At 31.3% G+C, this 20,652-nt stretch overlaps 1 protein-coding gene across 1 annotated transcript in view; it reads right to left on the minus strand.

The window, feature by feature from the left end:
- Positions 1 to 8,623, minus strand: part of LOC111026771 (zinc finger protein ZIC 5-like) — a 56,780-nt gene extending 48,157 nt beyond the window's left edge. The window contains exon 1 of the mRNA XM_022304907.1: positions 7,819 to 8,623. Within this exon, the coding sequence (XP_022160599.1) occupies positions 7,819 to 8,209 (391 nt within the window). The 5' untranslated portion in view covers positions 8,210 to 8,623. The remainder of the gene's footprint in view (positions 1 to 7,818) is intronic.
- Positions 8,624 to 20,652: the final 12,029 nt, after the last annotated feature.

Below are 20,652 nucleotides of genomic sequence, written 5' to 3' on the forward strand. Positions count from 1 at the left end.
AAATTCTGGAGTAAATTCACAATTACTTTTTATGAGCATCTAAAGTTTGAATATTGACAGAATTCATTAAAATCTCAAAATTGTGCAAATGGGTTAAACTTTTATAAAATGTTCAGTTTTTATATACCTAAGGATTGAAAATTTGAAACAAGGATTCTCATAAATACTTTAAACTGTATATCAACACATTTTTTAAAGACATTTAAGTTTTCTAATTCTATTCGGAAACATTCATTTGGGTCGTTATTATGATTGAGTATAATTGATAAAGTCATCAACAAATAACAAAAAGCAATTAAAAACAACTAAAAATCATTGAAAAATAGAATGAACAATAGGGTTATAACTTATACATGATAGTCATGAAGCAATGCCTGAATTTCTTTTAAAATGTTTTGATACATTATTTCCGATTTTAATGCATTGAGTTCTTTCATCAAGGAAAGACTCAAACCATGAAAAAGAGGATCACCCACGTCTAAGCTTTATTATTTAATTATTAGTTTATCCCTGTCCATACTGCAGAGTTAAACGCTTTTTAGGATCAATTGGTACCTATATTTATTATACACCTATATAGAATCAACTTAACCGCTCTTATCGATCACTTTCAGAACATGAGTGAAAACTTAAGAAGTTTTTTATGGTTGATTTTCCCACCAAAAGATATGTTATTAATTTATTGAAATTGTATTGAGCCTATTATAAATCTTAAATGCTTAACTTTAAATGTTTCAATAATTGATGTAGAATGCTAATGTTATGATAACGGTTGATAGTAAATAGATTTCGATTTATGATTTATTTGTTTATTAAATATATAATATTTGTTATTGAAGAGTATAGAGGTACCTAATTTAAGCAAATAAAAACTAGAAGGGAGTTCAGTCCCAGCCTTTTTGCTCACTTCCCAATTTGAGCTCTGCATACTATGCTGTTTACAAGCAGCTAAATTCTTATATATATATATATATCTGTTGTGTCATGCTTTTTTATAACTTAAACAAAAAAAATTAACCATTGCACAATATATACTACAATATAATATAAGTTATAATTTTACAGTTAGTTGTCCCCATAAACATTTTCTTAAATAAAATTAAATAATGAATATCAATCCTAATATCTCAATAGTAAGGTTATGACTTGTTCTATTAATAACGAGTACTTTATACTATTGTGTAATATGTAATAGGTATAGTAATGTACTTTAATAATTAATAACATATCAATAATATATATTTTCATTTTTAAATCAATTTATATGTAATATATTGTCCGATCAATATACGTGCGCTGGAAGTTCCAAAAAAAAACAATTTCAGAACTCAAAAAAAAAAACTGTTTCGGCGAATGGAACAAAATTTGATGAAAAATAGTACACCGTGTCCATAAACGGAACGTACGAGAAAAATCCTTTTCGAGGAGAAATAAAAATAAAAATCTTGAACGTGTTTTTTCTCTAGTCTTTAAATAAGTTAGCCGCACTGCGAATCGTTTAAAATGGCAAAGGTCTGGTAATCTTGACGTGTGTGTGTGTGTGTGTGTGTACTGCGTAGGTATACATCTAGTGTGTAAAGGCGTTTCTATCATTGTACGTTCCGGGCACGTTTCAGCTACCGACAAACGTCGCGTTTTCTCAAATCGCGAGTATAAGGTACCTGTATAACAATAATATATTACTCAAATACACACACACCTTTTACATGTATATTATATATATAGACCTTGGAGGTACATTATTATTTATTATGTATTGACATCGCGTCTTGACATTAAGCCACATATAGTTCATAGAATAATATATACAAATTAGTACTAGGGTGTCAAAAAAATAAGTATAATAACATGATTTACGAGTTACGAGAAACTTTCTATCTGAACTCTGAAACTTGATAATATTTAAATTCACTCCAGGTTTAGTATTTAATAAAAATGCGCTTCATAATACAATTATAGGTATCGTATATGGCAATCGTTACAGCAAATGATTGGATAGTAACATTTTTAATAAGTATTTATTGAATGTATGTTATTTCACAGTGAAATATCGTTGATCAGCTCGAATTGCCTCTGCACAAAGTACAAACGCACCGCTACACGGGCGTAATGAAAATATTAGGATGTTTAATATTTCGATCATTCGTAATGATGTGCTCATTATGTCGCGTAGACTTATAATATTATTGTTGTTGTATTCCACGCATCCCAGCCTTCCTCTCGTCCCACGATAAGTCGAACGTAAATCAAGGTCTTAATTGTAATACTGTATATCACTTGATCCACTGTTTTATACACGCACGGATTCGACTGTCTCAACAATACTTTTTGCACTATACCCATACCCATACGACTTACAGCTATCTCGTATACTATAAGTCTATAACACCCATACGAACAATAACCATCACGTGCCGCTCTATAGAGTATCACAGTTAGGGATACCGAAATATACCAATTTAGTATAGCATATGTACCTAAGGTACAGTACCTGCTGGTAATAGCGTAAAAAATAATTTATTCTATACATGCATATATATGTGTGGAATCTAGTACTCTATGTCTATATAGGTATCTACAATGGACTACTATGTACACAGTTATTGTTATTATTAAAATCGCAGCTGGTGTGGGAGTCTTATCTAAAGCCACTATTTCTCGTCTACTTGAAAACATAATCAATAGTTGAATGCTATGCGTTTCTATGATCGTTTTATGATATTTATACCTCGACTGTCGATTGTATTCGAGGGTGTATACTGCATGGATATTGTATTTATAATAATAATAAAATGTGATTGTGTGTATTATAAGGAAAACGGTGACGACGGCGCCTAGAAACCTATAGTTGGATATTTATATATATACATACATTTTTTTATAAGGTGCCAAACTCGATTGGTTGTACATTTGTCAATAACTTAAATTATTATTATCTGTAATGTCATATGCTATGTAAACGATTCGATGAAACGACATTGTACATTTTAAAATCACGTCTCTATACATTTTATAAGCATAATACCTAGGTATATATTATATAACTAATAACTATTACACTACCTACCTGTACAGTCATGGTATTCTCAACACGTGATACAACGACTGTCTTTTTGTATTTAGTGTAAAAGATTTTTCACATTTCCGAATATCTCATTGGTTTTCATACACACATTGCACGCGTAATTAATACGATTAAAGTTGCGGTGATCAGAACAATCGCGAATCCTATCTTTAAGTTTATAATTATTAATACTCAACCAACTCAAGACCGCGAAGATGAATAACATTAAACTTTTGTTTAATACGCTTAATAATTTATTACGTAGGCAAACGTTGACATTTATGTGAAAATTTGATTTTTTTTAATTGATCATTTCCTGTTTTTACGTATTCTTGCTTTCCCGCAGTCTGGAACCGATTTAAGTGGCGTAACGTATTAAAAGGTGTTTTAATGGCGAGCCATTAATTTTTGTTTTTATCTACCCGTTAATAAATAGGACGTTAAATTGTCTAGTGGCGTATATTACGGAACATTGAACAACCATGGGTATACGGGTGTAACCCGATGCAAAATTGCTTATGGTTTTTTTTCATTAGGATTTATTAGTTTTAACTATTACAAATAACATCGCCAGCAACTATTATAACAATTAATATACCACCACCCATTATATCATTAAAAGTAGAATATTTTTTTAACGATGGAAATGCATTTTTATGATAAAAACATATTTCATTATTATTATGTACTTATGGTATGAAATTGAAAGGAGGTGTATAGTAGCTGAATTGAATAATTAATGATATTGTTTTACTGGGAGTATTTGAGATATTAATGCATTATTATTTAACACTATAAAGCAGTGTCTTAATTATATGTACAATATACAATTATTGTGGTACATAAAATATAGGTAATTAAAAACTATCACTATGCCAATGTATAATATATTCATTTATATACATATAATATATTTCTAATAGGTAGGAATTAACAAAATTAACTTCTCTTTAATTTATATTCTTTAAACTAATATATTTTTCTGAATCTTAAAAGACATTTGAGATTTTGAACAAGTGAAGCTTAGTTTTATTTACAGTTAGATATTGTTTTAATTTTTACATTTATATTTTGTGTATGGCATAGTGTATCAGAGCAGTATCTTTGTATCAATATTCAACATTGACTATTTAAGATTGTTTTACCGGTTTTGGTAGCATATGCTTTATAGAGTTAGTACTTCGGGAGTAAAAAATAGAAAAACTACATTACTTTTCTTAGCAGTTAGGAAAAACTAAAAAAAACAGGAATGCGAACGTATCACCAGGTTTTGTTAAAATCGATTTTGTTTTTTTGTTGTAATTGAGAATGAAATAGTTGTAAAGACTTGACGTTTTTATCAAATATTATTGAAACCAATGTTTTTTAGATATGGAGTTAATGTATAAATATAAATGTATAAGTACAAAATACGCCATTATGTTTTAAACGATATTATAAGTTTATAATCGATGATAGATATTGCAATACTTATTAAATTATAATATAGGACATTGGTGGCTGAAATAGTCACACATTTTTTAATTCAGTTTTTTTTTAATTTGGTACTTTCATATTAACTTTCATTATTTATGATATAATGTATATTTTATAACTTCATAACTATTAAAACTCAAAACAATTTAATAGTCAGTTATAATTGATTCAAATAATTCATAACTAATTATACCTGCAGCTTTAGGTAGCACCCAATAATTTATAATTTGGTATAAAAATGTATTTAATATAAATGAGTAGGTAATTTCAAAATTGACCCAAGTCATAATATTATCCGGTAACAGCACCTATGGCAGATACGCTATAATATTATCATTACACCTAGGATATTTTAAAGTATTATTATTTGTATTATTATTTTATATTATTGTTCATATTATAACTTGTTTATAAATAAATTATCTAACAATTTTACAATCTGGTAAATTTTAAATAGCAGTGGTATTAACGCATTTTTGAATTTTTTTGTATCGATTTGATATTTATTGTTTTAATTTATTTTTCGTGAGATAAATTTGTGAATACAAACTTGAGGTAAATTTTTACTTTTTTTAGCTGTCACCAAAAATATTAGCACATGTACATTACTTTAAATGAACAGTGTTTGCTTTATTATGTCACGAATACTAAAATAACATCATGAATGATTCATGATGTTGTTTTAGCATTATTTTAGGTAGGTATACTATACTATGTATAAGTATTACTATTATTCATACATCATATTGTTATAGAATAAACATATATTATCTTAAACTCCTTTCAGCTCACTTATTACCCATAATATTATTATAATGTACAGTTTTATTGCATACAACATATAATATATAATATATTGTATATTAATATATTAATTCCTTTACTGTATAAATAAATATTTACTATTAAATATGGAATAAGTACAACAAAAATCATTGAAACAACGATCTGTAGGTATATGACATAGATTTACTAAATCATATGTATATATTTTACAGGTATCTTATTTTGCAAAGACCAAAACATATTAAATACCTACTACTATATATACTTAATACATATATTCAATAATGTGTTAATTTTGTATTTATTATATAATCATACATTAATGTCTAATAGTTTATTAAAGATTGAAATGTAGGGACCAATGTAATATAATATATTATTATAATATTGCATTTTATTTATACATACTATATAGGTAGTAAACATTAAAACGTATTGTCGGTACTAGGTTTGTATCACTTGTAGTGAAAAAGGCCATTAACCTATATATCGTATAATATTATAATATCGTGTATAGAGTATAGCTGTATTGCAAGCAATAAATGGTGTTTTGGATATCGAACAGTATGTACACATAACTACATTATTTACATGGATAAAACATACCCTGCATGTTTATTACATTATAGTCTATAGATCGGCTTATATTATGAACTCCATCGTCCACCAGGCAACTCTTTTAGTAGTTAACTCAGAATATAAATTAACCCGAGAGAATTATATTCCACAAACAAAATAAATGCAAAAATTACTCAACACTTTAGTTATGTAATATACCAAAGTAGTATGCACATTGTCTAATTTTGATATTTAATATAGGCACCTATACTATGTAAACCATAATACTACAAGCCTAAATATTCAATTTTAAATAGATATGTAATTCGAGTATAGGTATTCAACATAGGACATCTCATATAAATTTGTGATAGATATAGATACAGAAGAATATATTATAATTTTTAAACAGTAAAATTAATGTTATTGTAATATATATAATATAGCTGTGGTATGAATTATGAGCCCAGCGTAAAGCTAAATTCCACAGGTTTCTATACTATATGCTGTACAATATGTATTATCATGAAAGGTTATTGGTTTGAGTGTTTGAACATTTATCTTTCTGTTAAGTTATTTTAAAGGCTGATGAAGGGTGAACACTGAAACACTGAATATAAGAGAGCCGTACTCATATTCCATGTTTTATACCAGTGATAGTATATGATACTATATAGAACTATAATAGTACAATGTGACACAAGAAACGCGGCCTGTTATTAGGCCTTAGCACGTTTGGGCACAAAACGATATTTTTACCTGGGATTTGGAGAACGATTAGGAACACATGGATGAGTTAAAATTTATTTTCTTAAAAACCAAAAATGAATAGGTACAACGTTTGCGGACATACATCATATTTTTTAAATAATACCACATCTGGGTACCGATGTTTGGGTACACAATTTTTTTATTTTAATTTTTAGAGCCGTTTACCTAACATCAGCACGAGGAATCTCCCAATCATATATTTTTAAGCTTAAAAATATTTGTATTGTTATATTATTATGGAAAATCATTTTGTCATTCATAATTCATTACAAGAATATTAAATCTATTAAAATTGTATTTTATTTATTTATCTAGATTTATTTTTTTCCGACAAAATGTTATCCGATATCATATAAATATTTTATTATATCATTGTCAACTTTAAGCTCATTACAACTTTTTTTTATTTATATATAATCTGAATTCTCTTATATTATAATATTTTTAACATTTCTCTTTATAGTGAATATTTTTAAAAAGTTTCTTTTTGAATTTCCATCAAGGTATTGATTATACTGATACAATTTGCTTGTACAACTTAAAATACTACCACTATAGTAGATTACGCGTATATATTATAATGCACACCCAAACGTGTCTTATATAGTTATATCTATGTGTACCCAAACATTCTCTGATTTACCTGGTAAAATCAGTTTATAAGAGTATAAAAGTGTTGGCTTTTGGGCTAATGTGCTCAAACGTTCCGCTCCCGTTACTTATCACGAAAAAAAACTAAAGCAATATTGAAATTTAAAATATGAAAATAAAACATTATCAAAACACAATTTAATATCTATAAATTAATAGTTTAAAGCCGTTGCAAGTGTTATAAGTTATAACGTATAGATACAAGCAGTTATAGTATGGCAACCGCCAAGGCCGGCCCTAGAGTCGTGACTGTCCGAAGCCTACAAGAAAACTTTCCGAAATAATCCTTCATCGAACCATACACATGAAAAATGTATGTTCCCCACATATCCTCAGGAGCAACCTCGATATTGATCATAATATTATATTGTCACACAGTGTTGCTATATTTATAGTCTACACTAATATAGTCCAACATCAACAACAATCGTTGACCAGCTGATTATAACGTCACCGTAATCGTACTACTAATAATAATTACTACTAATAATAATAATTGCACTTAAGTTTACCGTTATGTTTGGCTTTCGGGGTGACCAAGCGGAACGCGCTGTTTCCGCCGGCGCTGCTGTGGTGGTGCCCGTTCACGGCCGAGGCATTTATGACGCCGGCACCCGTGGCGTGGTGGTGATGGTGATGATGATGTTGGTGATCGTGCTGAACGAACTTTAGAAGACCTGACGGCGGTGCGGGCGAAGCGGCGGGTGAATGACGGCCGTCATTGGACTGCTGTGCGGTGGCGGCGGACGAGGTGCCGCCGCCACAACTGGTTGCAGCGGCAGCGGCGGCAGCTACGGCGGCGGCTGCGGCGGCCCCGGATGAAGGCGTCCTGACGATGGCCGTCGGTGGCGTTCTCTTGACCGACACGCTAAAGTCGATCGGCGCGGACACTGTGATCTCCATCGCAGGGGACGACGACGGGTTTGTTGTGGCCCGCGGCTGCAGCAGTGGACGCAACGGTACGGGCCCTCGGGTCGCAGAAAAAATGCGCCCGTCCGCGCTCGACTATTTCGCCGAAAATCTATGTGCGCAAATATTGTGAAATCAGTTCGCGACAAACGATTATTGTTATTACTATGGTCGTTGGTCGGTATATTACGGTACTATCAGTACGTGCGCAATGTGTGTTTGAGTACCGAATAAAGTCGTTACAAATCACGATTTGATTTCAAATGAGGAAACGATGATATTTTTAACGTCTGTTTGTATTATGGTAGTCCGACAGGCGACAGGTATGCGTCGTGGACGCACGCTGCCAGCACGGATGGTACGGTACGTGATCCGGTCGGAACTGTAATGTCGCGACGGCGGCGCCGGCCGAACGGTCGGGCACGTCGGTGGGCGGCGGCGCCCGCGGCCGCCCCGGACACACTCCTCCCACAAAACGGCTTTTGACTAACCGCAACGGGCGAGCGCGCCAGCGGTTTTACCTATACACTCGTTCACCGCTCGTCCGTCCGCTCGACGGCGCCCGCTCGAACCCGTACACCCGCCACTGCCCACGGATTGCGACGCGCCAATCCCGTCCACCCGCCGCCGCTGCAGCCGCTCACCCACCGCCACGACGACGCCGGTTTAATATTATATGTATTACAGTATTAAAGCCGCGCGAGTGTGAGTGCGGTTTTTCCGCGCTGCCCCCCCCCCCTGCCCCGCGTCTTATTGCCCTTTCCGTTCCGCGTCGCCGTCAGCCACCACCGTTCGCCTTTATATTATTATTACGAAATATAATAATAATAGTAATAATAATAACGCGCGTTGTAGACGGCCAAATCTGTGGCGGCCACACTTGCGCGCGTTGTCAGCCACTGCCGCCGCACAACACATAATATTATTAATATTTAGTGTAGTGTGCAGCGTTATAGGTATTATTATTATTATGTATACCGGCATTACGCGAGGTCGATGCGTTTGATTTTCACGATTTTCGGTCGTCGCCGGATTTCGCCATTGGTACTTACAGTGATTCATAAAATATTATGATTCAACGCAATAAACATTACACCGAAATCGGTTTCGTTCGACGAGCGTTTTGCAATGCGCACGATTTCATTGTACAAGTTATTACGCATACGAACCACCGTCACTCGATCGTCGCCGTGAGCGATATCCGTTTCCGCTGCAACAGTACCTCTCTCAATCACGCCAATACCCTTTTCCATCAAACGTGAATTTATAAACTTCGCTCTTTTCTACCCTAGTTTCTATTCAAATGTGATATTCAACGATCCCTCATATCGTTTCCATCAAAAGAATAATTCTATACTGAGTTCGACGGTAGTACCTATACCTACCTATTTGTTATAAACCGTCACAAAACTTTCAAATTAAAGACAATTATAATATCATAAATTAGAAATCTCAAAAATAACATAATATCATACAACATAGCGCAGGGGCGCTCTAGCAGAGGCCTTAGCGGCCCCGTCTCATGCCCGTATTTCTAAAAAATATCAAAAAATAACGTATTAAGATATTGAAAGTTATCTGAAATTTGCTCCCCTCCCCTCAACCCTGTCTCTGAAGTCGCCACTGATATAGTGGTAGGTCAGCTACATTCTAACCATAACGATTTCAGATATTATAGGACATTTTTACCACATGTAATAAACAGATTACACATTAGTGACCTATCCGCTTACCTTTTGTAATGATAACGCATATGATTTTAACTTTTTTTTTGAAAATCAGACGCTCGTGTAACATGTATTACGTATTGTACCTATTTACATACTACATACATCAATATGTCAATAATATTTGTCGTATGTTGTTTAATGCAATAAAAGTGAATTAATTACAAAAAACATACAATTTTAAGACTCAGTTACAAGTACAACACTAGTATATAACTATCTATAACACGCACAAAATATCGAGACACAAAGAAATACCCACCATGAATATGGAAAATATAATATTTTTACATAGCGGTCGTAGTTATACCTGCAGGTGCTGGGGTGATGCATTTTATATAGCTCGGTGACCACGAGGCAATAACGAACAAGTACCAAAAGCATACAGTAAGTTATTTTAAAATACTGTAAAAAATTTCAAAACAGTATTGTAGGTATACATAAGACATTTTGATGTAGGTATATTTATTGTTTATAAAAAGAGTATTCACATACTTTCAATAAAATTAAAATTAATTATTAATTATTATTTGTATACATTATATGTATCACATAGAAGTAGGCCAGTAGATACTCAGTAAGTGTTATAAATGTATAATAATTATTAATATAGTACCTATGTCCTAACTGTAACGTTTCCTGCCAGGGTTTACTTTAAATCCACCACTGCTTGGTGCCTGCATAATTTTTATGCAATACATTAGTTTAAAAACTTTGCAAAAAATGATTCGAATAAAAATATAAAATAAGATAGGTGAAGCAGGAACACATTGTTGTAAGATGTATACATTTGTACACTTACACGGACACTCATTGTGGGAGTAAGTTTCGTTAATTCGCATTAACTGTAGTGTACATACTAGCTATAGATATATATTATACAATAAACATAATATTATACAGATATAACAGCAGTGTTTTGAGCTACACATCCATCTTAGTTTTCAGGGAAGTATTATTCTCGTGTGGACTAAGTTGCGTTTATATGCATAGTCCGCGACACAAAGGTGACGGGACACAATATTATATGTATACCTACATTTAGACACTCGGCGAAGGTTTATACAATATATATGTATACACTATTTGCACGTGGCTGCCAAACATTGTCCAGACGCGGCTCGCACGACTTTATTAATATACGAAATAGTGGGAATTATTATAAGAAGCGCGTGGTAAAATTACACCGCCATTACCTACTAGTTGTAAATAATAAATATATGTATATATTAGTTTTCATTCTTTTTGCGTGCTTTTTTTACCGCAATATTCAATTATACTGTATGTATAATTTAACGTAAGTACCTACTTCACGTACAATTTTACATTGCAAGACTTAATATTGGTACACATTATAATGTCTAATACGGTAGTGTATATTATTATTACAGGCATATTTACAGTTAGAGGCCAACAAAGGTTCTCAAACTTTTCTTATTTACGAAGTTATCACATATTATGACACAATATAATATGGTATACTGTATTGTGATATAGTTATACCTACTACATAATGACTAAAAGCAACTATTCAAAATGATAAATCAGTAAAATATAATATAATCATTTTTTATGTACCTGTCTGTAGTTTAATTTATTTCCCGTACCAGGTGTACCACCACATAGTCTTCTATGTACCGCAGTTTAATAATCACTGTTACAAGATGGAATTATAGAACATTTATACAGGTTTAACTATGTACCTATAATGGCTAATACTTGTGTAACTTACAACTGGAAAGAGTATCAAGAACGCGATTCGAGATGAGGAATTTATGAGCTTATAGTTCATCACTTGCAGCAGACATTTTAATAAGTGTAAACAAAATGTATTGAGAACCAAATACACCACTTTAATACTATATTATATACATATATATCTACACACAAATGTATTACATCACAACTGAATAAGGCTAATTCAGTATTTAAACGTACACCATTGACTCTTCATATTAATATCTTGATTCTTGACCAAATAAGTCAAAATTATTACAATATAATATTAAATATAATTTAAATAACCTACCTCAAGATTTAAAAATGTTGGTTTCTAGTTTATAATGATAATAATATATGTACTAGTATACCGTCTCGTACCTATACAATATTTTATTAGCTTCTAGCATAAACTATTATTAGGTAAGTACTCTAATTGTAATTTGTAACTACCTACCTACCTACCTATACCTACCTATATCTACACACAATAATTTATATTCTGTTTTGTATATTTGCAACGACCTAATTTGAAACAATTTAAAATACTCTAAAATAATCTGTTTTTAGTTATACTACAAATTTGAAAATTGTACGTAAATGTTTTTCATGTAATATAATCACTTATAACGTACAATAAAATGAAACTTAAAATTAAAACTTTTAATTTTACATTAAAGACGATTTATATAGGTAAATGCAACATTGGATTCTTTATAATATATTGTGTTGAAAAAAATAAAATCAAAGATCATAAAAGAACACCTTACATCTATTAATGTATTCATGTATTAATGAAGTCTGATAAGGAATCGTGCAGAGCAAGCTCAAGACGGCTAATTTTTTTTATACGGATCCGCAATGTTAACAGATTTTCAGAGGGTAAATAATTTAGCACGTTCAGAATGGAATTAAGTGAAGGCATCAAGGGTAAAATACTACTTCATTTCAAATCAAAATTCCGCATTTACATTTCTGTTCACGTACTCTCAGTCATTAGACGTCCGAGTGTTTAATAGCAAGAAATGCAAATTGTGTAAATTCAATTGAAATAAGCTGCGATGTCCGCTTTGTTATATATATACTTACTTATAAACGCAATTAATACGAACAAATAAAATGGAAATATACAGACTTTTGTATTTTATATTAATTGCGTATTTTTCTCTTTACGAAAAACGAATTTATAGTTTCTTAAGTTTTGTTAATTAATGAAAATAACAATAAAATAGGTCAATCGAAAATCGCATATAATAGCATATTCTAACTGTTAAGGGTTTACTGATTGTGCGTTTGTACCTCCCACCGACTACTCTGCAGTTATCATTTATCACTATATAATTTCAAGTTTATAATTATAAATACTATGCGAAAGTAGCGAAACTAAAATTATTATTATTATTATTTTTTTTTTTTTATTGATCTAAAGCCCATTAACTATAGTCATCAGCTGTTTGTAGGGGAAAACGGTTGATTTTGAACACTTGTTATATATTTTATACTATATTTTGTATGTGTGGATGTGTAGCTAAAAATCCGGGTTGTCACCCATCCGAGTGTTAGCAACGACAGCCGGTATATACACTCAGAGCATTACTGCAGGTTGAGAGTATGACGGGCCTCATCAAGCTACTGAAACTAAAATATATTTATGAATAACTGAATATTATGTCTAGTTAGTTTTATAATAATATTATATAAAATGCAAACTAATAACAAAAATAAAAATAATTTAAATATACATTTTAAGTATTTTATTCTAAATATAAGACAACAACTTGAGTATTATTTTTTAAATGCTGGGGAAGTGAACGAGCATTAAATATTATCTAAATTAAAAATTTGATATTTCTTTAAGTTTTACTGTAGGTTAGGTAGGTATACACTATACACCCCTATATTGTATACATTCTGGTTTCAATAGGTTAAGTCTTTTGGTGTTTGAATATTCTATTTGCAGTGGTTTTGATATTATTTGATGTATGAACAATATTGAAAATTAAAGATACAGTGCGCAGTATAAAACCAATACATTTTATATATGCTGACATTGAGTAAGTCGGAAAAGAGTCTGAGACTATATTGTGTATAATATTTAATATTGAAGATGCCAATAAGTATGTAATGCTGTCAAGGAGTGGCATGCTGAAAGGTTATTTAGTATTTATTATGTATACAATATCCATGTAGTGTATTTAAATGAGGTGTATGATAGTAAGATACATATATTGATTTATTATAATTTATATATAAACTATCTACACATCGTAAACTACATTGTATAGGTGCAAACCCTTGGGAAAGAAGATATAGTTCTAAACATAAGTTAGTACCTTTATAATACTAAGTGATATTCAATATTCATATATATAATATAGCGAACGCTGATAACCAAATTTCTCAGTCAATTTCGGACGCTCAGGTCGCATACAGATTTGGCACGGGACTGCCGTAGGATGAAAGAATGTGAAACTGCTAACGTAAAAAAAGATATAGTGATGTGGGGGGTAGAAGGGAGATTGAGCAAAAAGTGATGTATATAATATAATATATAATATATAATATGTAAATATTATACTGAAGCACCTATATTTCTATATAAAGGAGGGGGAGAAGCGTGACGAGACGGCGATAACAAGGGGCGAAAGGCGGTTGGTTGAGAGGAGGAGTGGTGGTGGAGTATGAAGGGATACACCGAGTAAGAAATTGGATCGTCTGAAAGGAAAGGATGGTGGGGTCGCATTTAAATTCATCCAAAGAGCAGGGGTGTGAATAATGACTTCAACACTGTTGGCTATGGTTTTTCCCAGCCACGCCTTTTTCATTATTCTTAACTTATACACAATAATATTTATATTTATATGTTTATATAAAACAGGTAAGAATATAATATGTGCAGTGTTAGGTATACATCTACTCAAATGTATGTTTAATGTGTACAACACCGATAGTTGATGTCAACGCCAGATGACGACTAAGATGGTGTAATACACAATCGGTAATCGGTACAGGAGGTTAGGTAATTAAGTATTACCTATATTGGCGAGATATAACAAGGGAATAATTCATGCAACTTCACTCTATAACATGCGTACCAGCGACACTATTAGTCATTCACATAAAAATAATATATAATACAACTTACAAGAGAGAGTATCGTAAGTACCTATACATTCTACATCCGTACAGGTGTGAGAGAATACAATGTACAAGTTTTACCTTTATACAATTATAACTTAAAAGTATTATTATTTTATGCGATTGATAGGATACATTATTATTGTGATTTTACATTTTTACATACTTATTAAATATTACAACCAGATAAACCTTCCAATGGTATATTATGTATAGAGCCTGGATTTTAATGACCTAAAAACTCTAAAAAATGAATTTAAAAAATGACCAAAAATTGTGCTTAAATATTATTATTAATTATTAATTATTATTTATTTATTTTTTATACTACATACAAAAAAGGGTAAAAATATGTTTTAAGAAGTAAATTAAACAAATATATTCAAATTTGAGTTGACTTGTGAGTTTAATTAATTATATTACTTTTTCGATTCATGCCCATTGCCCCCTTTGCCGAATCCCAATTCACCAACACCTCAGTTTTCCGAAAAATATATCAGTTTTAAAATATTTTTAATATTATTTTATTAATCTAGTTTCAATTTTTTCCATTCACCGACAGGTGACCATAATTTAATTGAAAACGGATATAACAGCGATAATATTATGGTATGTTGTCGATGTACGAGTAAGTTTAAAGGTACTATTTGTATAAGGGTACCTACTATAGGTACTAATTGAGATTACCTATACAACACATATTAAAAAACCTTAAAATAAATAAAATTTAGTTTAAATACACAAATTAAACGTAATATTTGTAAAAATGCAATAAAATGCAAAAGTCACCAAAATCCTAGCTCTAATTAACTATGTATTTACAAAATTAGAGAATATGGAGATGATGGTGCTGTCACCTCGGTGGTCGAATTTTCCTTTCTCCTCTTTTTTAGGAAGATATAAGATATGTGACGTGTATAAGGTATATTATTATAATCGTCAGAGTATACTACACTTGGATAAAGTGTATGATAATATACTTTACAGTATATACACACCGCGTTCAACTCAGATATTCCATTTGCGGAACGGATCCACCCTTCCCCGATCATAAGTCCCCGCACCGTAATCGTTTTAACCTTGTAACATCGTGTGTTGACTACGAAAAATGTGTACCTAATGATAAAATACATGTCATTCAATCCACAGCTTTGTGTGCCACTGGTAAGCATATAGTATTATTGTTAGTGGTAGTAGCTTTATTATTAAATAATATGTATAGCAAATACAAAATGGAAACCACGTAAACGACAAAACGTTGTCGATTAGATTTAGTAAAGAAATTTATGTTAATTTATTTTTATTGGAGATCCTCATCGCTAACAGTGTATAATATATAGGTACCTACGTAGGAAATTGTTATCGTGATGACAACCGATTCAACAGTAAAATATATCGACATTTGTCAACGTCGCCCGCAACCGTTTTATTTCATTATTGTTTCGACAGTTTTTGCCATCACACCTTTGAACCATTTTACAGTCGAGCAGGCGGCAGTTTTTTTTCCAGCCACCCACACATCATAATTTATTTATATTGTCATACTGAATATCACATAATATCGGAGTACAGTTGACTGTGTATGACTGATTAAGATTATTTGTTGATTGCATTATTATAATGGTATAGGTACCTCGTGCAGCATTACGTGTAAGAAGTAAACATGTTTGTTTGTGGTTGGAGTTTATAGATTTGGAAAAGGCTACGGTTTATCGTAGAGCTTTAAGAAATGTTTTGTGGCTTACTAAAAGAAGGAAATGAGCGCACCGAGAGGTGAGGATATATATGAAATAAATTGAGAATATATGGTACCTATATATAAAGGGGCAATTACCAGAGTGAAGAATGTATGTGAATAAACTGAAGAATTTAGTGTAAGAGTAGGTGTGCATCAGATGTTAGCATTGAGCTTAAAATAGGAGGGGGGAAAGAGTTCTTTGGAGGTGTAGTGACCAAGGTTGGTCACCCCCATTTAATCGACAGTAAAGGTAGGAAAAAATAACTATAAGGTAAGTTCAAAACTTTTGCAGACTAATTCAAAAATTAAGAAATAAAAAAATAACATTTTTATCCATGCCAACAAAGCTTACTAGACCTAAGCCAGCGGAAAATGGAAAATGCTAAGCAAATAATTTATAAACTAATCCAGTCAGATTCTTATACTTTGTAATAATATATCCAAATAGTATCTATTCCAATATAATAATATAATATAATACCTAGCTGATTGATTATTTATTTTAGTTATATTGGTACCCATAATTATTTAAATAGTTGTACAGTGTAAAAAGGTGGTATTAAAATCGTGCATATCATATGAAATGAATAACTCATACATAAGTGTATATAGTTATTCATTATTAGTCATTACTTTTGACAAAATAAAAAGAACTGTCTACACATCCTAACCCATTCTACACAAAATTATGAATTTCATCAAGTTTTTGATTACTATAATTAGGTTGTTATAAATTACAATATGTTTACAACAATCACCATGACACCAAAGTACAATAAATAAATGTCGTGATTAAAACTTTAATAACTCGTCCATTCGACGTATGTTGCACAGTATCATTACAAACAATTAGTAAATCATTTGTTTTTGCCACGCTAGGGGAGATGTGAATAAAAGAGCTATAAAAGGAGGGGACCCGCTAAAAAACAAATACATAAAAACTACACCTCGATGGAATATTTTTATTATTTTGTTTTTTTCATTTTCGTTCCGCTTAGGGGATTGTTATATTGTTGTTATAGGGTATATAAATGAATAATATATATTTTGTCACGTTTTTTACAACTTAACTGCAAGTGATCCGTATATACACATACGTATAGGTAAATAATATGTATTGTCATTAACTATATAAACTAATAAATTATTTAGTGTCGCAGACAATCGTAAATTGAGATGTCAATGTGAACATAAACTTGGTTGTATTATACGGACAATTGTTATTATTAAAAAAAATTGTCAACCCTTCTGGTAATAATACTGCCATTGTACTATGCGATACAGCAAAACGCCATGCTATAATAATATTATATAATATAATGAAATCATAACTATTTAAAAGGACATTTACTTTATACATTGACCATACATATTATAATGTTCAAATGTACATGCAGGAACAGAATACACCTATATTATAGAAAAAATTATTTTTTTCTCCAGTCCAATTCTGAAGCCTGAAACGACTTAATGAAATATATTTTTTCAGGATAGCCGGGAGCATAAACATAAAATTATGTTATTTGAAAACGAAAAATAAATAATTGGAATCCATATATTGTATATTTTAATATACATTAGTTGCAACAGTTTAAAACAGTGGTTCTCAACTATTGTGTATATATTATATATATGACCCAAGATATCTACCTAATTTTTCACAATTAAGTTTAATTTAATTTAATTTAGCTTTCAATGTATTTTAATGTAGGTACCTATAATATTATACTCGCCGTATTCACCTATATAAATAACATGAACCCGAATGATTTATGTATCGTTCATTCAAAAGAAAACTATTTCTTTTTAGCTGAATAACTAATAATTACTCGTTTTTATACATTTTTATGTAAAATAAAAATTTCAATATAAAGATAACATGTATGCTTATTTAAATATTATTACATTTAAGTTGGATGACTTATTTATTCTTGATATTAATTATAGTTTTACTTACAAATCAATTCACGCTTCTGAGGCATTTGTTAGTGAAAAACGCATTGTGATTTACAAGTATATTTCTTAATTTGCAGGTTGTAGTAGTTGCTTATGACGATAAACATCGTATCAGATTTGGAATTTTTAATGAAAAATGCGACCCGGACGCAGTGCCGCCACTAGAGATAAAAGGGCCCAGGTGCGAGTCAAATTTTGGGGCCCCCTATTTCAACTTTTTTACAAAATTGAATAGCACCAAAAGCGCAATTAAGGGTGGGCTAAAAGGCCGGACGATGCAAATATATCTAAGGACAAGTGTAAACCCAAAGTTAATTTTTACCTTTCTCTTATGAATATTAAAATGGTTACGCAAAGTAAAAAGCGTACGAGGACAAAAAATTTCTAAAAAAAAATTTTCTAAAAATTCGGTAAATGTAAGGAAAAAAAATCAAACGTGGGAGGAAATTTCTTCTCAGTTCAACTACCATATTGAATCTGGGACAAGAACAGTTCAACAGTTAAAAACTGTGTATGATATGGCTAAAAGAAAAGCTAAAAATCTCTAAATAATGAGTAAATTTCTTTATAAATTTTCAATTTTTATTTGATTTTAACTAAATAAACTGTTATAATTATTTGGTAATAGGTATCGATTTACAAAATAACAAAGCTCATTACTCCTGAAGAACAATCTATGATCGTGGACTTAATTAACTCACACCATTCAGCACTTGTAAGTTTGATCATATAAAATTAAAATAAATGGATACATACAAATGATTTTTAGATTTATAAAAATGTTTTATATAATTAGTTTAGTGGTCAGTATTATGAAAGATATGAAGAGTGGTCAAACGTCCTAGATACATATAATTTGCATCAATCGACAGGCATTAGAACATTGGCAGACTTACAATATATTTTTGACAATTTGAACAAGGCTGCTAAAATTGAAGACAGAACAGATAAGGTATGATTAATTATAGTTTATACTATTGTTAAATTAAGATACTGAACAAGAATTGTGTATAACAATGGCATTACGAGCGTTGAATAATATCTAGCAGTGATGTTGGAGATTTACGAAAAAATACAGTAATCTATATGACTATATATCATACCCTACTACCCCGCACTACTTTGCATAAGAGTAATCGAGTAATCAAAAGGGCCCTCTATGTTGTTATGCTTTCTAGTTTCTATACACTTATCTGTAACGTCTATGGTAGAAACCCGCCTTGAACTGTGATTTAATTAAAACAAAATTCAGAGTTGTGGTTGGCTGAATCTAACGGTTGGTAGTGGTATACCACAATGTTACCATAGTATATTTCATGTACATCTTCCAGAAAGTAGTATTTCCAAGGAAGGACTTGGAGTGTATCGATAAGTACCGGATCAATTTTGAGAGTTCAAGAAGTTGTATTATACAAGCGATACGTACCGACCAACATCGGACTTATACTTCGAGGCGTACGAAGCGGTACCTACTTAATTATTCCTTATCGATACGTATTAAATTTTTCTTTTTGTAAGTTGTAGACCCAGTCCTACTCATTGCATACCATGTTAACCAGTTACCACTTACCATATTACTGCATCAATTCAAACATTTGAATCCCGTCTTTATCACCTGTAGCGACTTGCGATTGTTTATTCTTTTTATTCCGGGGACTGGGAAGACATTTTTAATTAGCTTCTACAATTATTATTAAAAGTAATAAACTATGATGGCATACAGTAACTTACTAACTACACTAATGACGTTGGCGTGGCGGCGCGGTGTGTCGGCATGTTATATTATTCATACTAAGATTATAATATTGTCGTGAACCCAGCTCCATTAAATGCCTATAATACGTGGCTTATTTTCCCCGGCCCCCTCCGTCCACCACACCACCAGCGATTACATTACATGTTACGATTGAAACTGTCGGGAGGCATTATCACTGAATCGGCGACAGCCATCTAAATTACTTAAATGTTTATATAATATTTTCATCGAAATAGCTATTTTTAAGTTTTAGATTCTGTAGCCTTCAATGATAATAAGCAAAGAAAACGATATAATATATTTTCAACTCGGACAAAAATACTTCTATACATTTTTATTTTTAGTTAATTATTATTTTCAAATAGCTGGCTTTTTTTTATAGGAGAAGCAGTCTCGAGTCTTT

This window comes from Myzus persicae, unplaced genomic scaffold, assembly GCF_001856785.1.
Source record: "Myzus persicae strain clone G006 unplaced genomic scaffold, MPER_G0061.0, whole genome shotgun sequence".
NCBI lineage: Eukaryota > Metazoa > Arthropoda > Insecta > Hemiptera > Aphididae > Myzus > Myzus persicae.